The sequence below is a fragment of the Ostrea edulis genome, chromosome 6 (assembly GCF_947568905.1).
Source record: "Ostrea edulis chromosome 6, xbOstEdul1.1, whole genome shotgun sequence".
NCBI lineage: Eukaryota > Metazoa > Mollusca > Bivalvia > Ostreida > Ostreidae > Ostrea > Ostrea edulis.
This window is the reverse complement of record NC_079169.1, coordinates 65,307,279-65,328,250: the sequence shown is the minus strand read 5'-3', so window position 1 is coordinate 65,328,250 and position 20,972 is coordinate 65,307,279. Positions and strand designations below refer to the sequence as shown.

The 20,972-nt window shown below is 34.7% G+C and overlaps 1 protein-coding gene across 50 annotated transcripts in view; it reads right to left on the bottom strand.

Annotated features, from left to right (window-relative positions):
* Positions 1-20,972, bottom strand: part of LOC125647905 (titin-like) — a 58,199-nt gene that overhangs the window by 5,730 nt on the left and 31,497 nt on the right. For 20 of the 50 annotated variants that reach the window (XM_056140423.1, XM_056140428.1, XM_056140425.1 and 17 more), the window contains 5 exons: positions 20,843-20,906; positions 11,179-11,221; positions 9,226-9,271; positions 4,212-5,945; positions 3,762-3,797 (listed from right to left, as the gene is read on the bottom strand). In XM_056140423.1, coding sequence (XP_055996398.1) covers positions 3,762-3,797; positions 4,212-5,945; positions 9,226-9,271; positions 11,179-11,221; positions 20,843-20,906 — 1,923 coding nt within the window. Of the gene's footprint in view, positions 1-876; positions 5,946-9,225; positions 9,272-11,178; positions 11,222-20,842; positions 20,907-20,972 lie in introns of all 50 variants that reach the window. The other 30 variants (XM_056140444.1, XM_056140430.1, XM_056140442.1 and 27 more) reach the window with 5 other exon arrangements.

Sequence of the window (20,972 nt, the reverse complement as noted above, 5' to 3'; positions counted from 1 at the left end):
AGCGCAAAGTCTTTATGAAAGATAGGTGTGTTCTATTATCAGATGGTCATATTTTGTTATCGAAGCTAAAACATTTTGAACAGACATCAATGTAGAAGTCTGAGATAGTGGATGTTTATATCAAAAACCATGTGTTTCTTGTCAAAAGCTGTTTAACAAGTTCATATCTACCAATTTATACACAAATTTCCCCCCAATCAACACACATACCTACAATCACTCTGTTGATAAGCTGCTAGTCATAATAAGGTGTATATATATTATATGTCATGAAGAGGTACAAAGGACTAATTGTAAAGTTTTTATTTTGGCAAAGAAAAAAAAATACATTCCTGTTGGCATCCCATGGAGCCCATTAAATACTCTACAACATGTTCATCAATGAGAATATTGTCGGAGAATATTTCGAAAATGTTACCATAGCAGCCCCCAATTATAAACCCTGTACAAGAAAAGTACAAATACGAGAGATATGACTCTGCATCTGGAGATCGGAATTTACTAAGCATCAAATCTCTGTAAATCTTTGCAGGGGTGCACAGAAGTTTAAAACAAAAGAAAAGTTAATTCATTCCCTCTCTTTAAGTGTGTGGTTTAGTTTCACTGAATAACATAACTTTAAATAATATTGAAGATTATAAACACATGTACATCTTTATAAGAATATAATTGTAGGGTTACAATTGATATTCTTCTACTGTCAATGTAGAATCCCAAAATTAAGCCATTGACATTCACAACCACCATGCCACAGCTCAGAGTTTCTGACACTAAATCCACACAAACAACTTTAACGAACACTAAAATAATGAAATAAAACTTCTCTAAATTTGCAGAAACAGTTTATAAACAAGATGTATGCAAGGTGAAACATACCCTTTCATTTGCTATTGCTTCATTTTCCTCCATTTTAATAACAGAAGTACTACCAAGGTAAAAATCCCTCAAACTGTAAATTGTTTCCTTGTAGCTGCAAGCTTTTATATGTCCACCCTATCCATTACTTATCATTTTTTCATACTGTCAATGAGCTATTTCCTTATATTGTCTGCTGAATAAGCAGTGACCTTGATACGTTGAATGTGGACCCTTGAAATAATACCGAGTTAAAAGTATTATACAAAAGCTGCACTAACATTTCTCTTCTGTTATACAAGCCATTACCGATTATACAGTACAAGCTTTTCTGTGATTGTTGAATAATTAAGTACACCGGAAGGCTATAAACACTTTCTAACCTTAATTTTCCTCTTATGGGGTGAATTCTCTATATGCTAAATGATGTTTAATGTTTTCCATTTACAAATCAAGTATTTCAGTGCACACTTTTATTGCATTTCCTCTTCCTGTTTTGTCCTGCCTAAAGTCAAACAAAACTGTGATGTTCTGACGTATATGTAATGCTCTGCATTGGATGCTTTCCCATTTCACCCGACAAAATACTCAATAACCCGGCCCATATACCCAAACGCAGCAGCTTATGATGGTTCTCCGGGAGTTAGAATGGTAATGGAGTATTGATTGACAGTCTAGATTCAGTCCGTCTTCAGCACAGAATTCTCTCATGCCAGCTGCTAACCACCATTATACTGTCACAGAATCAATATCTTCAAACAAAGTGTAGCTGTTTTGAAAAAAAAAAATGTTTTCTAAAAGTCAATTTTTCTCCACAGAGCAGCATTGTCATCTGTTGTCAGTTTTAACAAACATGGGAGGGGTTGCCATTGAATCCAAGAGCATGAACAGGATGAAGAGTTTTTTAAGAAATAATCCTGAATCTGCAGTATTTTTGACATGTTGTTCTAGAAACCATCCCTGTTCAGAATGCAAGGAAACTGAATACAAATACACCTCCAAAACAGTTTAAATAATTATGCGAACCTTATCATTTCGTACTGACTGCTACCGATTTTTGCAAAATACATAACCTCAGAAAATGCACCAAAGTAAAACAGGTCAAACCTCCCTTTACTTCATCTTGCAATCTGTATTGAAAAATCTGCTCAGGGGTGTGTATTTCATTAACACTACACGTTTTAGCTCAAGGCAACCAACTTTGATATTCAGTGTAAAAATTTGCGTGTCATATCAAATTTAACAAAGTTACACCCATGGTTAAATAAAATATTTGGAAATGTATTAAGTGAAACAACTGTAACGAAATTTAAGACCATCAATGGGACTATTTATTACAAAGGACCACGATGTCATTTAACACCAGGAGATGAAATTGTTTCCGCAAATACTTGTATGTATAGAAATATTGTGTTATAGCCTTGTCCATGTAGAAGAATATGATAATAGGTCATACATCTACATTATATTAAAGTATGTTCATGCACCAATGAAATTGAAAGACCCTTGTCGAGTTAAACAATACCATCCTGAGGTGGAAACTTTAAAATTGTGACTAAATTTAAAAATATTTGACTTGCGTGTAATAACAGTTAAACTAACAGGATTAAACAAAGTCAATCCCTCTAAAAAGTATTACTCATACTAACTGCTTGTGAAAGACTAATGTTTAGTCAGAAAATGAATATGTTCATTAACAACTTGCTTAGACTTATTTCAAAGAGAAACAATGACACTGATGATATCTAAAAATACCCGTTATCATTATCAACATCCTATTATAAATCATGATCTATACTTTCTCTATTATAAAGAAGGAAATAAATTAGGATTACCTTGACCCGTTTTTGTATAGCAGATAATTCCGTCATTTTACACACTGTTAAGTTTTTATTTTGAATTAAGAGCTCCACTCCTCTCCTCCCTCACTATTAGTGTTCCACTATGACGAGTTCATAACACACAGGATAATATAAAGCGGCCTAGGGGCCACTCAAGGGTGAATTTATTTCATTACACATCAGAGAGCACAGGTCAGCTGTTTTATTTATAGGGGGGCTTATGTAAGTTAGATGTGTATGTATTTTGTTTCATACTCTGATCTCGCATGGCCATGAACAGAGATTCAAACTATGTATCGATTTAATCCACAGCTGTCGTAGGTTTAATGTTTTCTGCTAAGTTTAATTGGATAGACTAGGAGTGTGCTGCAAAAACATGTTGCATTTTGTTGACTAGAAGTTTTGCTTAAGCTGCAGATACTCTGTCTTTTCCATGTTTATCTTCCTTAATAACAAAAAATGTAACTACGCCATGTTTTAATAACTTACTGATATTTTCCTTATTCATGATTGTTTCAATTTCCCAAATGTATGGTGCCTAATTTTATTTGCCCTATAATATATGACCAGACCACTTTTATGTAAGCAATCATTTGTCCAACCATCAAACTCAGGGCAGATGGTATCATCACAGCACTTTTTGTTGTTATTATAGCGGTAATAAAGAAATCATGGCAATGCTCACAAAACTGGGCTTTCATTCTAAAGACATTCAGTATGCATGGTAAAAATATCCACCACGAAATGGTACCCTTTGGCATTACTGATTTAACACAGCCAAGTATATTTAATGTTAGCTGTCTGAGAGCAATTCACCTTGCATACACCTTGATTAGATGGGTTAAGATAATAATAATAGGTTAGCACTCGCAGTTAAACCACCTTCAGCTCATCAGTGTTCCTGTAAACCCATAGTTGAGGAATATATGTGTACACTTGAATTTACAAATTCATAACAGCTGCAATGAAATTGGTTTGTGCTATACCCTTTACAGAGCGTGAAAAAATGTGCATCGTGCAGAGATGTGACAAGGGGCAATAACTCAAATACAGCAACAAACCCACCTTCTTTTTGGGGCTCTTTGTACCATCTGTTGAATCCTAAAACACAAGATGCCGATGGAAACATGCATGAAAAACTAGCATACACTTTATATGCACAAAAATCTGCTTTATGCATGGTATGAAGTTATTGTATCTAGAAACATCAACACACCTATTGTCTACTTCAGATCTCAAATCTGTGTATTATTAGGCAATAACTGTTATGAAGGTTGTCTGGATAGCAGCAAGAGCAAGCACCTCTTCCTGGCAGCTGTGTTGTAAGACTATTAGGTAGTTCAAACTGATAAGAAAATGATAAATTTCCCTGATACTCAAACAAAGGTGGAATGGCTGCCAGGAAGAGGCATGTACCATCAATTACAGCTGGTGTATCTGATTATTGATGATGTTACCTGTTACAAAGGATGAAGGGGGCAATGGGAACTATCCCACATCATGCATTTTACTCACCCTCCTGGAAATAGGCTTGGGCACTTCATGGGACTTCTTAGCCTCCTCCTGCACAGATCGGAACTTGCTTATGAGAGATTGGCTGGTTCCCTCTCTAGGCAGGCCTTGATCCCAATCAGTGTCTTCCTCCCTGGCGACATCCGATCGGTCAGTTGGCTGGTTCTCGTATATTCCTGGCTCCATTTGTTCCTGGTACTGACCTGGTAAATCTCGTGGGTGAACACTGCTGTTAGTCCCTGCAGGTGATTTGGGACTCAGGGGGCTCTTAATTCTGGGCTCGTCCCTAGGAGGGGTGAATTCCTTGTATCTGGGGGAGGGTGAAGCTGATTTGCTGTGCTCACTTTCAAGCTGTTTCCATTTGGATACCATGTTTTTTGCGTAGCCTCTTTCTGGAAATTCGACTGTCCCAGCAGACGGTTCCTCCTCTCTGGCAACACCATCCCTCCTGTCCGGGGTGTTTTCTAAGATTCCACTCTCTGCTACTCTTTGCTCCACCTCAAGACTTTTCTGGGGGGTGTTTTCATAAATGCCTGACTGAGGTGGGGGAGTGAATTCTTTCTTTAGCCTTGGTGAGACTGGAGAATTTGATCCTGAATGCTGGATTTCTTTAAATCTGTTCAATAGATTTCGAGTAGTTCCTGTCTCTGGCAACTCTTCCTCTCGAACATCATATGAATGGACAATATCTGATCTTTCTTCTGGTTGACTTTCCAGAATGCCAGAAAATGTGTCTTCTCTAGGTGGAGTTATTTCCTTTTGTTTATTTGCTGGTGAACTGCTTGGTGAGCCTCCACCTTTTTGAACATCTCTAAATTTAGAAATAACATTCTTTGCATAGCCTTGTTCGGGTAGTGGTTCCTCATAATAATCTCCAGATTTGACAACATCTGGACGTTCCATAGGTTTACTCTCATAAACTCCTGCTTCCACCTGGCCTTCATACTGCTCGAAAGTGGCTCTGGGTTCAGATACATATTCTCCTTTGGTGAATCTGTCTGGAGTCAATTCTTTCTTTGTTCTGGATGCAGACGGGGATTTACTTTGTGACTCATACTCTTTGAATTTCGAAACTAAATTTTTGGCAGTGCCTTGCTCTGGTAAGACCTCCTCTTCATGTTCGTAGGACTTGACAACATCTTTGTCCTCTTGTGGTTGACTCTCAAAAACACCAGATTCTGTTTTTCCTTCATATGTCTCGAAATGGGATCTCGGTTCGCTCACATACTCTCCCTTGGTAAATCGATCTGGAGTTAGCTCTTTTTTGGGTGAAGGAGGAGGACGATTCTGAACTTGGGATTCAATTTCCTTAAACTTGGCAAGTACATTTCTAGCATATCCTTGCTCTGGCTTGACATCTTCCACACTCTCATAAGACTTCACCACTCCCTCCTCAGTGATTGGCTGATTCTCGAAAACTCCTCCTTCAATCTTCTGCTCTGGTTTTTCAATGACAGTCCTTGGTTCACTTACATATTCTGCTGGACCAGCACCTCTTGGTGGAGTGGCCTGCCTTTTTCCGACCACAGGTTTAACAGACTCTTCCTGAATCTTGGCATATTTCTGAAGCATGCTCTTGGCTGTGCCAATCTCTGGTAGCTCCTCTCCGATGTTTTTGGGATCACTTTCTCTGACGACTTCGGGATCACGCACTGGTTCATTCTCATAGACTCCTCCCTCCACAGACATGATCTCCTCCTGGACCGTTGGCTTTTTAGCTTTATTGTCTTCATCAATCTGAAATTCACATTGTAATTAAACAGGGGGGAACATGTGGTTAATCATGGGAGATTTTTAATAACTACATAAATAAATTTTTACTGTCGTTACTGAATATCATATTCATTATGAACCATATTGAAATAAACAAGCGGCCCACAGGCCTTATCGGTCACCTAAGTACTATAGTTAAAAGTATCAGTAGTCCCAAGGGCTATGCAATCTAGAAAAAAATTTCCTGTTCTGAATATCTAAGCTAAATTCAGCAACAGTATAAAACAAGATGTGTTCTTAAATCTTCAATGCCCTTAAAAGTGCATACACTGATGAAAGGCTTTACATAATATAATATGCATGTATTAACATTAAACGATATGACTAATTTGGACCCATCCTAGAGTCAAAATCTTGGGGTTGCGAAATTAACTACTTTTTTTGTACATCCTTCTCTTCTATAATTCCAAAATATCCATCTAGATTTTATACAGTATCAGCAAACTTAAAGAAGTCCTTCAAATCCTGAAACCAAACCTATCATGAAATTTACAATTTTGGTAAAGGACTATACCTACTTTTTCTAAATATCCATTTAGTATCAATTTAGTATCAATGGCATTAAAGCAGATATCATTTATATGTTTTGAATATATACACTATATATACCAAATTTGGCCCATCCTGGAGTCAGAACCTTACCCCAGGGATCCTGACAGTTACAATTTTGGTAGAGGCCTTCCTGCTATATATCACTTTGTATTTAGTTTTTCTTTAAGATGTGCAGGTGTAGAGAAGATTTTTGAAAATTGGTCAATTTTTAGCAGTTTTTGCTTTGCCCCGCCCCTATGGCCTTGAGGGTGCAGGAATCCTGAAATTTACAATATATGTCCCACTTGTCCCGAAGATGCTTCATACCAAATTTGAAAAGAATTGGAATGGTAGTCGACAAGAATTTAGAAATGTTCAATTGTTAACGAACAACGTACAACAACCAATTGCAATAGGTCACCCGAGTTAATTCAGGTACCCACAAACTGGTACCCATATGACAGATTGGCAGTAAATTAAGAGGGGGGGGGGGGGGGGAAGAGAGAAATTTAATCTTCTATTCTTCGTTATTTGTTTTTTTTTTTCCAGGTACTCCATAACTAACTGGTAGCTATAATTTCTTGAAGATTATCAGAGGTATAATTCATGAACAAAAGCAACATGGAAATGTTTGCAAGTAAGAATATGGGCAGCAAATAAAATAATGAAATCAGAAATGAATTAATTTTGGTTTTTGTTATCTATTTCTCAACAACAGATTCCATAAGGAGACTTATTTCTTTGCAGTCAGTTTGGTTGTACCCATATGTACTATCTAACCGTAGCTGATGTTTAACCCTGATGCTTATTAAACAATTTATGCATGCATGTATTTTGCACCTCATGTTACTGTTATGTCGAACAAGAGCTACTTACTTTATATATTCAAACACTGATTACAATTTAAATCTGTTTTGTCTTCATGTTGCTCCACTCTCATGTGACGTCATAGGTTTTTGCAAAATCTTTATCTAAACTTTGTGCATGATAGAAATATAGCTTTTGGAGGAATTGTATGATCACTGGTATAATACTGGTTTTGAAAAAGGTTAAGATTTTTTTTAAATAATTGATTATCTATATGTATATAAAAAAAAAATGCTGTCAAGGGCAATAACTCCTAAATTGGTATTTCTCTCATAAAAATGTATTAATCAATTTAGATATATTTATAAAATAGCAGTTTAATTAATTGAAATTTTGTCATTTTGACTATCTATTATGCTGTTTAATGAAAATGCGAATTTTTCTAACATTGATATAAATTACCTCTCTTTATGTATGTCTTAAAAAGTGGCAACATATACATAAGTCTTCGGTTATTGATTGAATTAAACTATATCTAGTGGAAATTAATGATTTATTTTCTACTTTGAACAATATTGATATTATTCACACGAGGGTGGAGCTACCTTTAGCTATAACATCAGCTTATGATCAATCACTGGGTATCACTGGACATAATTTTTTTTAAAAATCAGGTATACTATGACTTTGAAAAAGTTTAGATTTTCTATAAATATTAAAAAATTGTTTTAAAGGGCAATAACTCCTACTTTGGTATTTCTCTCACTGATATCCACAATGAAGAGATCCTACACTACATAACTAAGAAATCCTATACTTGAACTCATAGAATGAAAATACAATCAATAAATTGAAGAATTATTGGGATCTACTGCATAAACTGAGTACAACTCGGGTTCAGAATTTTATAAATGCATGACTATATTGATGTCTTAATCAGTTGATATTGTAAGGTTATTAAGGGGACCTTAGAAGCATTTATAAATTGTTATGAAAGAGTAAATTTACACACATCTCAAAATGATGGTAGGTATTGATTATTACCACATTCAACCAGGCTGGGTGCTGTATGAATATTGCACACAATATGCTTAGATCTGTAAATTTTACATAGGTGTATGAGTAGGGAGTAGGTTTCAAATTACCAAAAGATATATGAATGCTATATAAATGTCATCCTTTTTTAAAAACATTTATTGTGCCAAAAAAACATGATACATTGAACAGACATATCATCATAACATGTAAATGTGCGTTGTTCAATATATACCTTATTCTAATAACACAATAGATGCCTAAAAATAATCATTTAATGTTTAATAATTCTAATAAATGTGGATATTGTTCAGGTCTAATGCTTTGTATTTAAACAATGAAACTAAAAGCAAAATTTAAAACATCGATATTTATAAACAGGGAAATGTTTTCATCTTACAGCAGTTTACAATAATACTTTTTTTATAAAATTTTGTACAGATATGTCAAGTTTGATGTGAAAATAATTAACTGAAACTAAATAAAGAATGATCACACTTGATATAACCCGTATTAGTGATATATGTCGGTTTTAACAAATTCTGTCATTCCTAAATTTTCCCTCAGAGTTTGATGACATACATCACACAAGGGTGGAGAAACCTTTAAATCATACACTGTGTAATGCGTATTCATTCTGATTCTATTGTTCACAGAGACAGTATATCAATACACTGCTGGTGAATTCAACTGATCCCTCTCAAGTCAATGTCCTCTCAAAATTCAATCAGCGAAAGTGTGTCATTTCTAGATTCTATAGACACACCCCCACCACCACCACCAAACAATAAATCAGTACATTACAAACAAACTGTTGCAGTACATTACAAACTGTTACATTACATTACACTGACGTTTCATTAACACTCACCCCTTCTGGGCCATTGCTGATATCTCCATTCTGAACAACTGTTGTCCTGTGAATATACAAAATAAGCATGTAAGAGTTACCCCTCTTGAGTGAAGTTTGCTGTATTGGATTGTGAATAAAATTATACAAGATATATGTATCACCGATAAAGTAATACAAGCTGTAACTATCCAATCATGCACCAAATATCACCTATCGGTCTAACTGATATAATCCCCAAGATCTGAAGAAAAATTCAGCAAAATAAACAAGGGAATATTGTTTGAGAGCATACCTACATTGAGCATTTCGTATAAACCGCCATTGCATTGTATACACAGACATGAGAACGATGATTGCTGAACACAATCAGGTTGCTGAGACTGAGGTCATATACAAAGACAGAAATTGACGTGAGTAACTACACGTTTTGGTAGTTTTAAAATATCAAATCGTTTCATGAATGACAAGCACTATAAGTGTGAGAAAGTAATAATTACGTAAATGTGCCACTCAAATAAAATTTTTACAGTGAATTTTCTATAAAATTGGCATGTTATATTGTTTACAAATCTGACACGTGCTCAGTGCCTATCTTTCGCTTTTTTCCAAATTGGTGACCTCAAGAGATCAATACACATCAGAGATTATGAGTAGGAATTGCTGACAAGATGATGATTCATGAATCAACATTTTCTGCTTGATTTGATGGGTTTATTGCTTCAGATTCACTCTGATTCTATGATTCAAAGTTATATATACATGTAATCAATCACAAATATGTTAAAATATTTGTTCTTTCATTTTTCAATTTATTTACGTCAGTTACAGCTTGTATTGCATTAAGGATGTACTTTACATCAGCATAATGGTTGACTTCCTTTTAAAACATGAATGAAAATATAAATATCAGCAATATTTGTCTATTCATTTCAAATATCCTTGCCTAGCTGAGTAGCTCAGGAGGTTAGCATGTCGACTGCTGAACTGTAGACTGCGGGTTTGGGTCGCGTTTTATATTACTACTAGTATTGTAAACTAACACTTCATACTAATAGATTTCTACAGGTAATGTCAATATTCAACACTGATAGATTTCTACAGGTAATGTCAATACTGATAGATTTCTACAGGTAAAGTCAACACTAAATACTGATAGATTTCTACAGGTAATGTCAATATTCAACACTGATAGATTTCTACAGGAAATGTCAACACTCAACACTGATAGATTTCTACAGGTAATGTCAACATTCAACACTGATAGATTTCTACAGGTAATGTCAACATTCAACACTGATAGTTTCTACAGGTAATGTCAACACTCAATACTGATAGATTTCTACAGGTAATGTCAATAATGAAAGAATTCTACAGGTAAAGTCAACATTCAATATTGATAGATTTCTACAGGTAATGTCAATACTGATAGATTTCTACAGGTAATGTGAATACTGATATATTTCTACAGGTAAAGTCAACATTCAATAATAATAGATTTCTACAGGTAAAGTCAACACTCAATACTGATAGATTTTTACAGGTAATGTCAACATTCAACAGATAGATTTCTACAGGAAATGTCAACACTCAATACTGATAGATTTCTACAGGAAATGTCAATACTCAATACTGATAGATTTCTACAGGTAATGTCAATAATGATAGAATTCTACAGGTAAAGTCAACACTCAATATTGATAGATTTCTACAGGTAAAGTCAATATTCAATACTGATAGATTTCTACAGATAATGTCAATACTGATAGATTTCTACAGGTAAAGTCAACACTCAATACTGATAGATTTCTACAGGTAATGTCAATACTGATAGAGTTCTACAGGTAATGTCAATATTCAATACCGATAGATTTCTACAGGTAATGTCAATACTCAATACTGATATATTTCTACAGGTAATGTCAATATGATAGATTTCTACAAGTAAAGTCAACACTCAATACTAATACATACGTTTTTGTTGTCTGAGTTGTCTTTTGACCAGCTCCGCTCTCCTCTGAAAAAAATAATACAAATATGATATTAAACTATTCAAACATCCATTTTTCTTTCTTTTTTTGTTTTTTGGAATAATGCATATATACTCTATGTGAACATAAAGAGACAGCAGTCATTGACACTTTATCAAGATTTGAAAAATATTGCTTGTTTATCCTTTTTAATACTCCTTCATTTTGATTAATGGGTATGAATTGTTTTAATTTTCATCAAAAATGTAATCTTGCATTGTTTATTTTGATTTTTTTTTCTCAACAGCAATGAAAATGTTTGGATATCTGTATTTCATTTTCTTTTCATTTTTACTTTTAAAAAATGAAAACTTCTTCACAATCTATAGGCCTAATCCGTTACCATTTCTAATGGTAGCCATTTCCTCATGAACGCACTGCAGTCGTGAACAATTGCACATATGAATCCTGATAAATATTGTACATATATTCTAACATCTGGGAATTCAGACAGAAATAAAAGTAGGAAGTAAATATGAATAAATTCTACTTCTGCAGATGCATATAAGGTTATGAACTAAAATGCTCAAGGCCAGCATAATTTTCATGAAGTGCTAACATGCTTCATGAAATATGCCTGTGTGAAGCACCATATTTTTTACCCTTATGTATTTTCAAAAATGAAATTTATTTCCCAAGTGAATTCTTGCAGTACATATGTACCATATATATACTTACCATTTTCCCAAAAGTCCTGAACATCACTCACATGACTTGCCTGTTCAGTGCTAATTTTCATTTGATGGGCGTACTCTAAATACCAACTTGTTCTCTTAGATAATTTTGTTTGTACAGTACCTTCATCCATATGTTACTACTCACACAATTCTCAAGATTGTGTCAAAAAAATGAAGAAATCTGCAAACTATCCAAACACTAGTAAATCCACACACACATTGTTCCAGTTTCCTAACTATCTCTATATTTTGCACATATCAAAATTACAGGTACTAAATAAAAAAATTTCCAAAGACAACTTTTTTTCTCACAATAAAAAAAACCTCCAACCAAATCCTAAAATATCAGTATTTTGGTGGAAAACTCACAGACAGCAAAATCATTTCTAGTACATTCCATTCAACAGATGGTAGGAATTAATCTGAGTTACCAAACATGAAAAGCAGACAGGTCAGTACATCTCAGTACCAACAACTTGCTACTTAATCATGCAAGCCAGTTTTTGTTTTCATATTTCTTAACTTTTTCACACTTCAATGAAATTTTTTTTTTTTTTAGTATTACAACAAATTTTCACAGGGAAAGACCAAAGGACTTCAGTGGGTTTGATCATATAACCATGCAATTCTGGCCCCAAAATTCAAATATTCTTTGATTTCTCTGCTCTTTTTGTTGTTGTTGTTGTTTTTTGTTGTTAAAATATTCAGAAACTATTAAGATGAAGTTCATATTAAATATATATTCCAAACAGACTCATTTTGGGAAATACCTCTAAATTGGTGATTTTTCGCAATTTCCTTGATAATTGTCAAAAATGTCAACCATTCTGTCAATCATCCGAACTGAATTCATTGATCAAAACTAGATTGATATAATGTATTTGCAACATTATCATTGGAAGATTAACATGTCAGTCTGATTATGATATACGCTTGAGGCTCGTCCTTTCTCAAGCCTAACGGGAGTTGTAAAGGGCAGTTTTTGATCATTTCAAAGAAAATAGCAGAAAATGTACATATTTGTTATGTCATCGTAAATTCATAATTCCATCTTATCTACAATCATAACCAGCTTTGTATGCTTTACACATGTTACACCTACTTTAACAACAAATGTATGCAAACTATGTCACTGATTGTGTAGTTTAAACTTGAGAACCAACTCATTTGCATAGAAATTTTACAGAGACCATGCAGAAAAAGAATTTCTAAAATAAACCATTAAAATACTTTGACTACCGTATTCAATCACATTGCTAATAGATATTCTTAACATCAGTAGCCTTCCTGTTGACTTGACACTGTCTAATGTTTCACCTCGTTTTTCATCTGCTTTTAGTTAATTACTTACAAACAGATGGCTCTGGAGTGAGAGTGCCCTGCAGCATGTAAATGTACATCATGAAGGAAAATAACAAAAAGGACAAATGTTTTGAAAACAACTGTGAATTAACTGTCTATAGCTCAAAATTGAGACCCCATTCCCATGAGTTTTTCTTTGAAATAAAAGGAGTATACACATCAAGAAAATAACATTCGATCAAAAGTACCTGGTACCTAAGCATCGAAGATAAATCATACGTGAATAATGACGTTCAGAGTTCTCTATATATCAATCCACATAAAGCGTGTACACCAGGACTGTAGTTTTTCAAATTTCTTCACATTTTTTGCTGATTTAGTACAACTCAGATTTAGGGGACCTGCAGTGGTGCTGCATTTTGTTTGCCAATATAGCCAAGCAAACAATGTTGAGGGTTCAGATGAAACAGATTCCAATGTTGTCTTCGGGGACTGTTCATGCTGAAACCTTGTGAACGTAATTTTTTTTTTTTTTTTTTTTATTTCACTCAATTGACATACAATATATTTTTTTTTGCCTGTTAATTACACCCAATGTCATTTACATCAATTAATTTTATTAATCAAATTTAAATTGCCATTCCGAATTTTAAGAGAACAATTAGGAACAAAGTAGGACATTTACTCCAGGAACAGTAAATACTAACACCTGTGAAAACACAAATAAATAAACACATTACAGATTTTATGGTAGTCTGCAAAACTTTACCAAACTCCATTACCTTCATCCTCTGACACGAGCAGTTGCTCTCGCTCCTTTCTTGTGCGGGGCAGAGAGGTAGTCCTAAATTGATGTATGTAGCCATTATACCAGGTCGGTAGTCCAGGTTTATGACCAGGTGATCTGATACTCGTCATGGCGATATTTATAATGAATTCAAATTCCAAATCAACAGAAACAATCAGCACAGATATTCAGGTAACATTTGCAAGATTATATATCACAGTGGTGAAAATTCCTGGTATTTATGCAGAACACTGGAAGATAAGCAATGATCGTAACTATGACACTGCATATCAAGTAAAAATATCTTGACCACAGTATCTAGCAATACACACATTTATGGCCCTAAAGTCGACCACCTTCCCTGTCTGTGGCTGCTGGTCGGTCTGAACCCCTAGGCCAAAGACTAAGGTCTATTCTCACACAACACAATGACAAGGCCACGCCTAAAAAAACACCAGCTAGTTTCAGCAGTTATGTCACCTTATCAACCTGTACAAATTTACGAGAACATGGTCCTCTGAAAACCTATTATACCAGATCATTATGTGCAATCACATCCTGATGGTAACAATATCATCACTCGGTGGCCTTTAAGTTTGAGTCACAAATTCAAAACCAACAGTGTAATTCTCTAAACATCTCACATGAATTAATGACCCAATTCTCTACACATCCCACATGAATTAATGACCAAGGGTATAAGTTTAAGATTCCTTATTCATACCATATGTAAATGGCTTGATATGAAAGATTGCACTTTGTACAGAGTAACAACCATTTCAAGCAACACAAGTATCCAAACATCCAAGTCGGTTTACTTTACGACAAAAAATAAAATGATAAATCCTCTTCCATATTGATTTTGAAAATGAGCACAATATGTTCATTATATTTATTCCCAAATACTTGTACGGAAGACCTCCAACATGTGTTAAAAAATCACTAAATAAATGTCCATAACGTCAGAAAAAGTCCTCAGTAAGCTATGTACCAATCAATAATTCAACAGCTTTTTAAGTTACAGAGGTACTTATATTGATATCCCAATTCCTAAACAACAGAAATGTACATAGACTGAAGACAATATCACCCAGACCTATGCTTTTATGGACATAAAAAACAATTCCACTTCCTCGCTGCCGAAAAAAAAAAAGCACACGACCATATAAAACGCTTCAAAGTAACATTTGTACCCAACAGAAAGTAGAACGAACTGCTATAAACTGTACCTGGGACAGGTGAAAATTTCTGCCAGATAACAGGCTATCACAAATCTCATTTCATTACTTATATAGGCTCCGATATTCCCAGCAGACAAAGAATGGAATTCTATAACTACAAATATTTCTGAGACATTAGCATACACACTGTGAGAAAAGTCCTACTGACACTTGTTAATATGTAGTCAAATGTTACATAAGTTTTAAATTGTCGGGTGCTGCATGATAATGAACCAAGAAGAAATGAGTCTATGTCCAATCATTCTGAATGGTAAGTAATTAGAACTGTACCAAACTGCTCCAGGATTTAAACATATCCTATTGTTAGGAGAACTCCATAATCAATATAAGCAAAACCCTGGAAATAAATGGCACAAGGAAAGGTAAACACTCAAATTGGATTTTTCAAAAATAGCAAACTGGTGGAATTTTTTTTCAACTCGAGGCATCTTACTGCCATATACACTTGATACTGAGATTTTGCAGTCAAAGCATCTCAGATGGCTGTGCTGGTGGACCGACATTTCAGATAATGACCACTGTATGTACATTTTACTGAAAGAAAAATGCACCCCTTGGGAATTCTCACAAAGATTACATTATAATAAAGTCCAACAAAGTAGTGCACTGAATATACAATCTATCCGAAGGAAAAGAAAAATGTTCAAACATTTCACAGTCACTGTCAATGTTAGTTTTATACAGCATTCAAAACATTCAAAAACATCTATAGGTGTGAGTATCCCAGTAGCCATCGACCTTTATAAAAAACACTTCTACCATTAGTTAATTAAGTAGGACAGAACAGCATTTCTAGAGAGACAATCCAAGATAAGCATGATGATGGATGCAACTTTTCATCATCAAAATATATTGAATTCTATACAAAGATATACAATGTACAGTACAATCCATAACAAGGAGTGATATCTCAATACTCTGTAAAATTAAGAGTTATTCCCCTTAACACCTGGAATTTCTGAATCCTCATCAAATCTACTTCACAGCAGGTACAGTGCTACTGCTAACTACATAGACAACAATTAATGTCTACAGTCTATCCTCCATCCTATATGAGATTTCAAACTGACACAATGTTAGTTGGGTAATCCAATAAAAAACTGCATACACAATTCAAAAACTTAATGGTCAGAGCAAAATTAGAAAAGACATGTAACAATATCTGATGACCCAGTTAGTCCTTCACCTTCAAGGAAAATTGTCAATCCCCCTAAAATTAATTGTCAATCCCCCTGAAATTTTGATTGAAAACTACATAAATCCTAAGTGTGCACTCATAAAAAAGAAATGTTGATCAGCAGATATATCCTAACTTCATATCATTTGAACAATAAAAACGGTACTCTATACCAATACGGTATATCATAAAGCACAAATAAAAACAATTCTATTCGAAATAAAATTGAATATTTCTGAAACAGAATCTATATCCCAGCTTTCTGTATGCAATATAAAGTTCTGCATTCCGGTTTTCATTACAGTTATAATTGTATGTATGTATGTTTGTATGTGTGTATATACTGAATAAACATTTATTTAATTACTATGAATATCAGCTCTTTGCTATCACAAATAACAGTAAAACTAAAGTTTTTCATAATTTACTGGGTTGATAAATGTATTAGGAATATCACTAATTGTACATAATGGCAATGCAGTCCTGATGTTTGAATTTACATTAAGTGCATGTGTGTGCCTGAATCCCTTTCTAGCCTTGACCTTCAAACATTCAATAAATAAATCAAAGAAAAAATGGAAGACTTTTAAAAACTCTAAAAACATGTTGCATACATTGATGACTTCGCTTTGAAATTAAATCTCTGTAGATAAAAAGCAAATCATACGTAACACCCAAATCTAGTCCACACGAAGATTAGCTTAAGATTTTTCAACAACTTCCTCTATGTGGAAGATCAACAAAAAATGGAATAAGATGTTGATTAAATACAAGTCTTGGGAGATTTGAAGAGTTAAATCAACATTTAAAAACAGTATATGTACAGGTGGCATTTCAGGTAAAACTGTCGACTGAATATCAGAACAGTAAGACACATCATTACTCCACATTACACCTTCAAAACTTTTCAATCTGCCATGTCTAAACAAAAATGATGTCCATGTTCTGCTTGAATAGCACCACTTTGCAGGCAATAATCATATTGATGAATGGGACTGGAGGCCCAGTAAAATCAGTTAGCCCACCTGTATTTGTGCAGGTCAGTTAATGCTGTAATTAACTTTTCAGACATACCTTGCTCGAAATCTACGTCCCCCAACATAGTAAGTCCGTAATCACTTGAGAGACACCATAGATCCCTGATTGATGGGGGTGGGTGATATGACTTCCAAATTTCTGACTTCCACTTTCTGTTTTGAAAGTGTAAACAGCAGGCAGTAATCCAATTTAGAACTGTTCAAGTCCTTTTTATTCAGAGACAACCCTTCAAAACACGGCTAGCCATCCATGCAGCTGTATAGAGTGCTGCCTATGTACTTTTTTTCTCTCTCGAAAGGTGTACGCTAAATTTGACAATAAAGTTTGAACTTTAACCTTGCCTAGCCCCTTAGGACATTAATAATTGATTATCAAACAAATGATAAGTTCATATGCTTTCAATAACTGGATTATTCATTGATAAGATGTTGATAAAACGTGTATTAGGTTTTAGTGGAATTGTTTGTCAAGTCTTTGTTTAGACATAAAATGGTTTAAATACAGTGCTCGGGAGAAAATAATTTATTCTTAGATCCCAAACTAATATATATACATGAGGGCTTTATATGGGTGTATGTAAAATCAATTTAGGCCAACAAAAAGTGAAAATGCACCACCTCAGCAAATCTTGGGAAAGTGTCAATTTATTTACTCTGGCTTACTAAATCAAATACTTTGCCAATATCTGGAGATAAAAAAGTAACTTCAAAATATTGGTCCCCCCAAAGTGCAGTAATGACTATAGTTTCAAAAACTTAAAACAAATAAAAACACTACATGGTTCCTTCTTTGATACACATGTAGATATGTTGAAATAGGAAGAGCAGGTTTGAACCTGCAGATGTTCGTCTTCCCTCACATGACTGTCAAAAGGAGTCACTTATGGTATACATGTATATATGTTTAAATATGCAGAGCAGGTCTGAGCCTGCAAGGCTTGCCTTACAGTAGAGTCACTTATAATGTATATATATGCAGTGATGTATCCAGAAAAGTTTCAATGAAGGGGGGGGGGGGGGGGGGAGAGGGGGAGGGAGAGAGAGAGTTGTGACCCAAGTTTGTACCTTTTAGTCCAAAAAGAGCCGGAGGGGTAAACACCCCAAAATGGTAAAAAATTACCATTTTTGTTTAAAACATTCAACCATAGGGAAGTAGATGCGGGGGTGGGGGGGGGGTTGCAACCCTCGTACTCGTACCCCCCCCCCCCCCCCCCCCCCACACACATACTGACAGATATGTGGAGATCTAAGCCTACAAAATTTGCCCTCCAATGACTGTCAACAGAGGTGCTACTGCTGCTGTTTTTAACCTACTTTATAACTAATGCTTTTGAGAGACTGATACACATGATTATAAATTTGTCTGCTGTAATCTCTAACAGTCGGTGACAACAGTGACTGGTACCTTACTTTAGTACAGTACAAATTATGTCATCCCACAGCTACCAGTGCAGTTTATCATTAATCTTATCATATATTTATTTTGCTGTGGTTTATCATCTGAAATTGAAACTGTCAAATTTCCAAAAAATGTTATTTATGTTTGTTTGTTTGTTTGACCTAGAGAATTATATTGGTAGACTTTGTATCAGTAATTAAGTGTGTAGTGTAGACTTCACAATCTGGTGATTGGATACCAGCTGACTGTGCTAGAGAGACCTCTAATGTAGCTTGACACACCGTCAAAGATATAGAAGAGATGGATTGAATCTGATTAGGAATCCTACTATGAAGCTGCCTTTGAAATATGAGAAAACTGATTTTATAACATCTAATGTTATCAGGAATACCAAACATGACCTTAATGCAAGGTCATTTAAAATACAGCTAGGAATCCTAAACCAAGTGCAGCTCATCTCAATGTTTGCTTTTATGCAGTCAGTGTTAATGATGCTCTTGGCAGGCTTCATGAACGTTTAAATGAAATACGACAATTACAGACTTCTTTTGTTTGGGGGTAATCAGAATCACCTTCCCTTTTTTTTTTTTTTATCCCAGGTGATTTCTTTGTATGTCATAGTTATGTGTGTTATCTGAAAATCTAGATGTATAAACCAAAAAATAAAAAGTTAAATTGCTATTGCCCATCTTGATGAAGGCTGTATCCCCAAAGTGACAGCAATTTGAGATTGATGTTCATCAATCTGAACTTCTATGTGACAAGAATCAAATAAAGGATTAGATTGGTTCTAAATTCTATTCAAAAAAAAAAAAAAAAAAAAAAAAAACACAACCAAAATCAAGCTCATCAGGTAAATGGCAAAAGCAACCCAAGTAATTCGGAATACCAAAAATAATTGTATAATCTAAAGATGACCATGGTGGTTCTCTGGTGAGGTTAAGAGAGAACTACTTCTCACACTCTTGCATACTTTTTACCACCCACTCATCATACAAATGTCTGGGATCCATGCACTAAGATGGTACGACACTCATCATACAAATGTCTGTGTGATCCACTGAGGTGGTGAGACACTTAATCAGAGGTATGAGAAGCATGTGATCACCTCTTCCACTTGGTTCTGAACACAATGAAACAGACACCTATATCTTTGAATTCTTTTAGTTCAATAAGTAACTGTTCCATTTCTAATGTCCATAAATCTGATTTTCCATACTGGACAACTATGCACATACATGTAGTTATATGTAATTAAATTAAAATTTGGCATTTCAACAGCAAAAGTTTACATTTTCAATGAAGCTGTTAAGAAATCATCCAGAACAATTCCATCACTAATGATTTGTCTCCAGGATTCCTCTAAACCTACCAGCATCTTTATAAGTTTTGTTCAGTGCTTTTAATTATTTCCCACAGATTCATCTGTTCTAACTCCAAGAGCCTGTAAGCATCATCTCCACTCAATGCCAAGGTAACATGCCACATTAAGTCTTGGAACTGACAAAAACCTTTTCCATGTTTGCCAGCCTAATTGTATTACATGTAGCTAAATTTGTTAAACAAACAATTCAAATTTGAAGACTTTGTAATAAAATTCAACAAATCTGTTTGCACAAGTCAAATTAACCATTATGTCAAGAATTTCCAAGGAATTCAAAGTCAACTCTTGTTCAGATGCTACAACAAAAATGTGTGCAAACCTAGAGAGAATTTATCCACATCATTTCCTCAGAACTCCATAGCAGACAATATAAAAACAAATGTACAGTTTTCAAAACTCATCTTGAAAAACCATGATCCAACAAGACAATCGCCTTTTCATGACAACATACAAGTTTGTAAAGTTACCTGTGGTAAATTTATAACCCTGAATTTCGAGTCCCAGACTTTCCTGGCTACTCACCTTTACCTACCTGTATCTGGATGCATCAGTCCAACAAGGTCTTGGATCAATGGTCATTAAGGGATCACCACTGGTCACTTACCTACACGGGTTTCCTCTTCCTTGGTTCTGGTGATCCTCTGTCCCTTTGGTCCCTTGTCTTCTTCCTTTGAAAATTTAGAAGAAATCGTCAGTTTTCCCTTTTGTTCAGTTTTAGAGGATTTCGGAGGTAC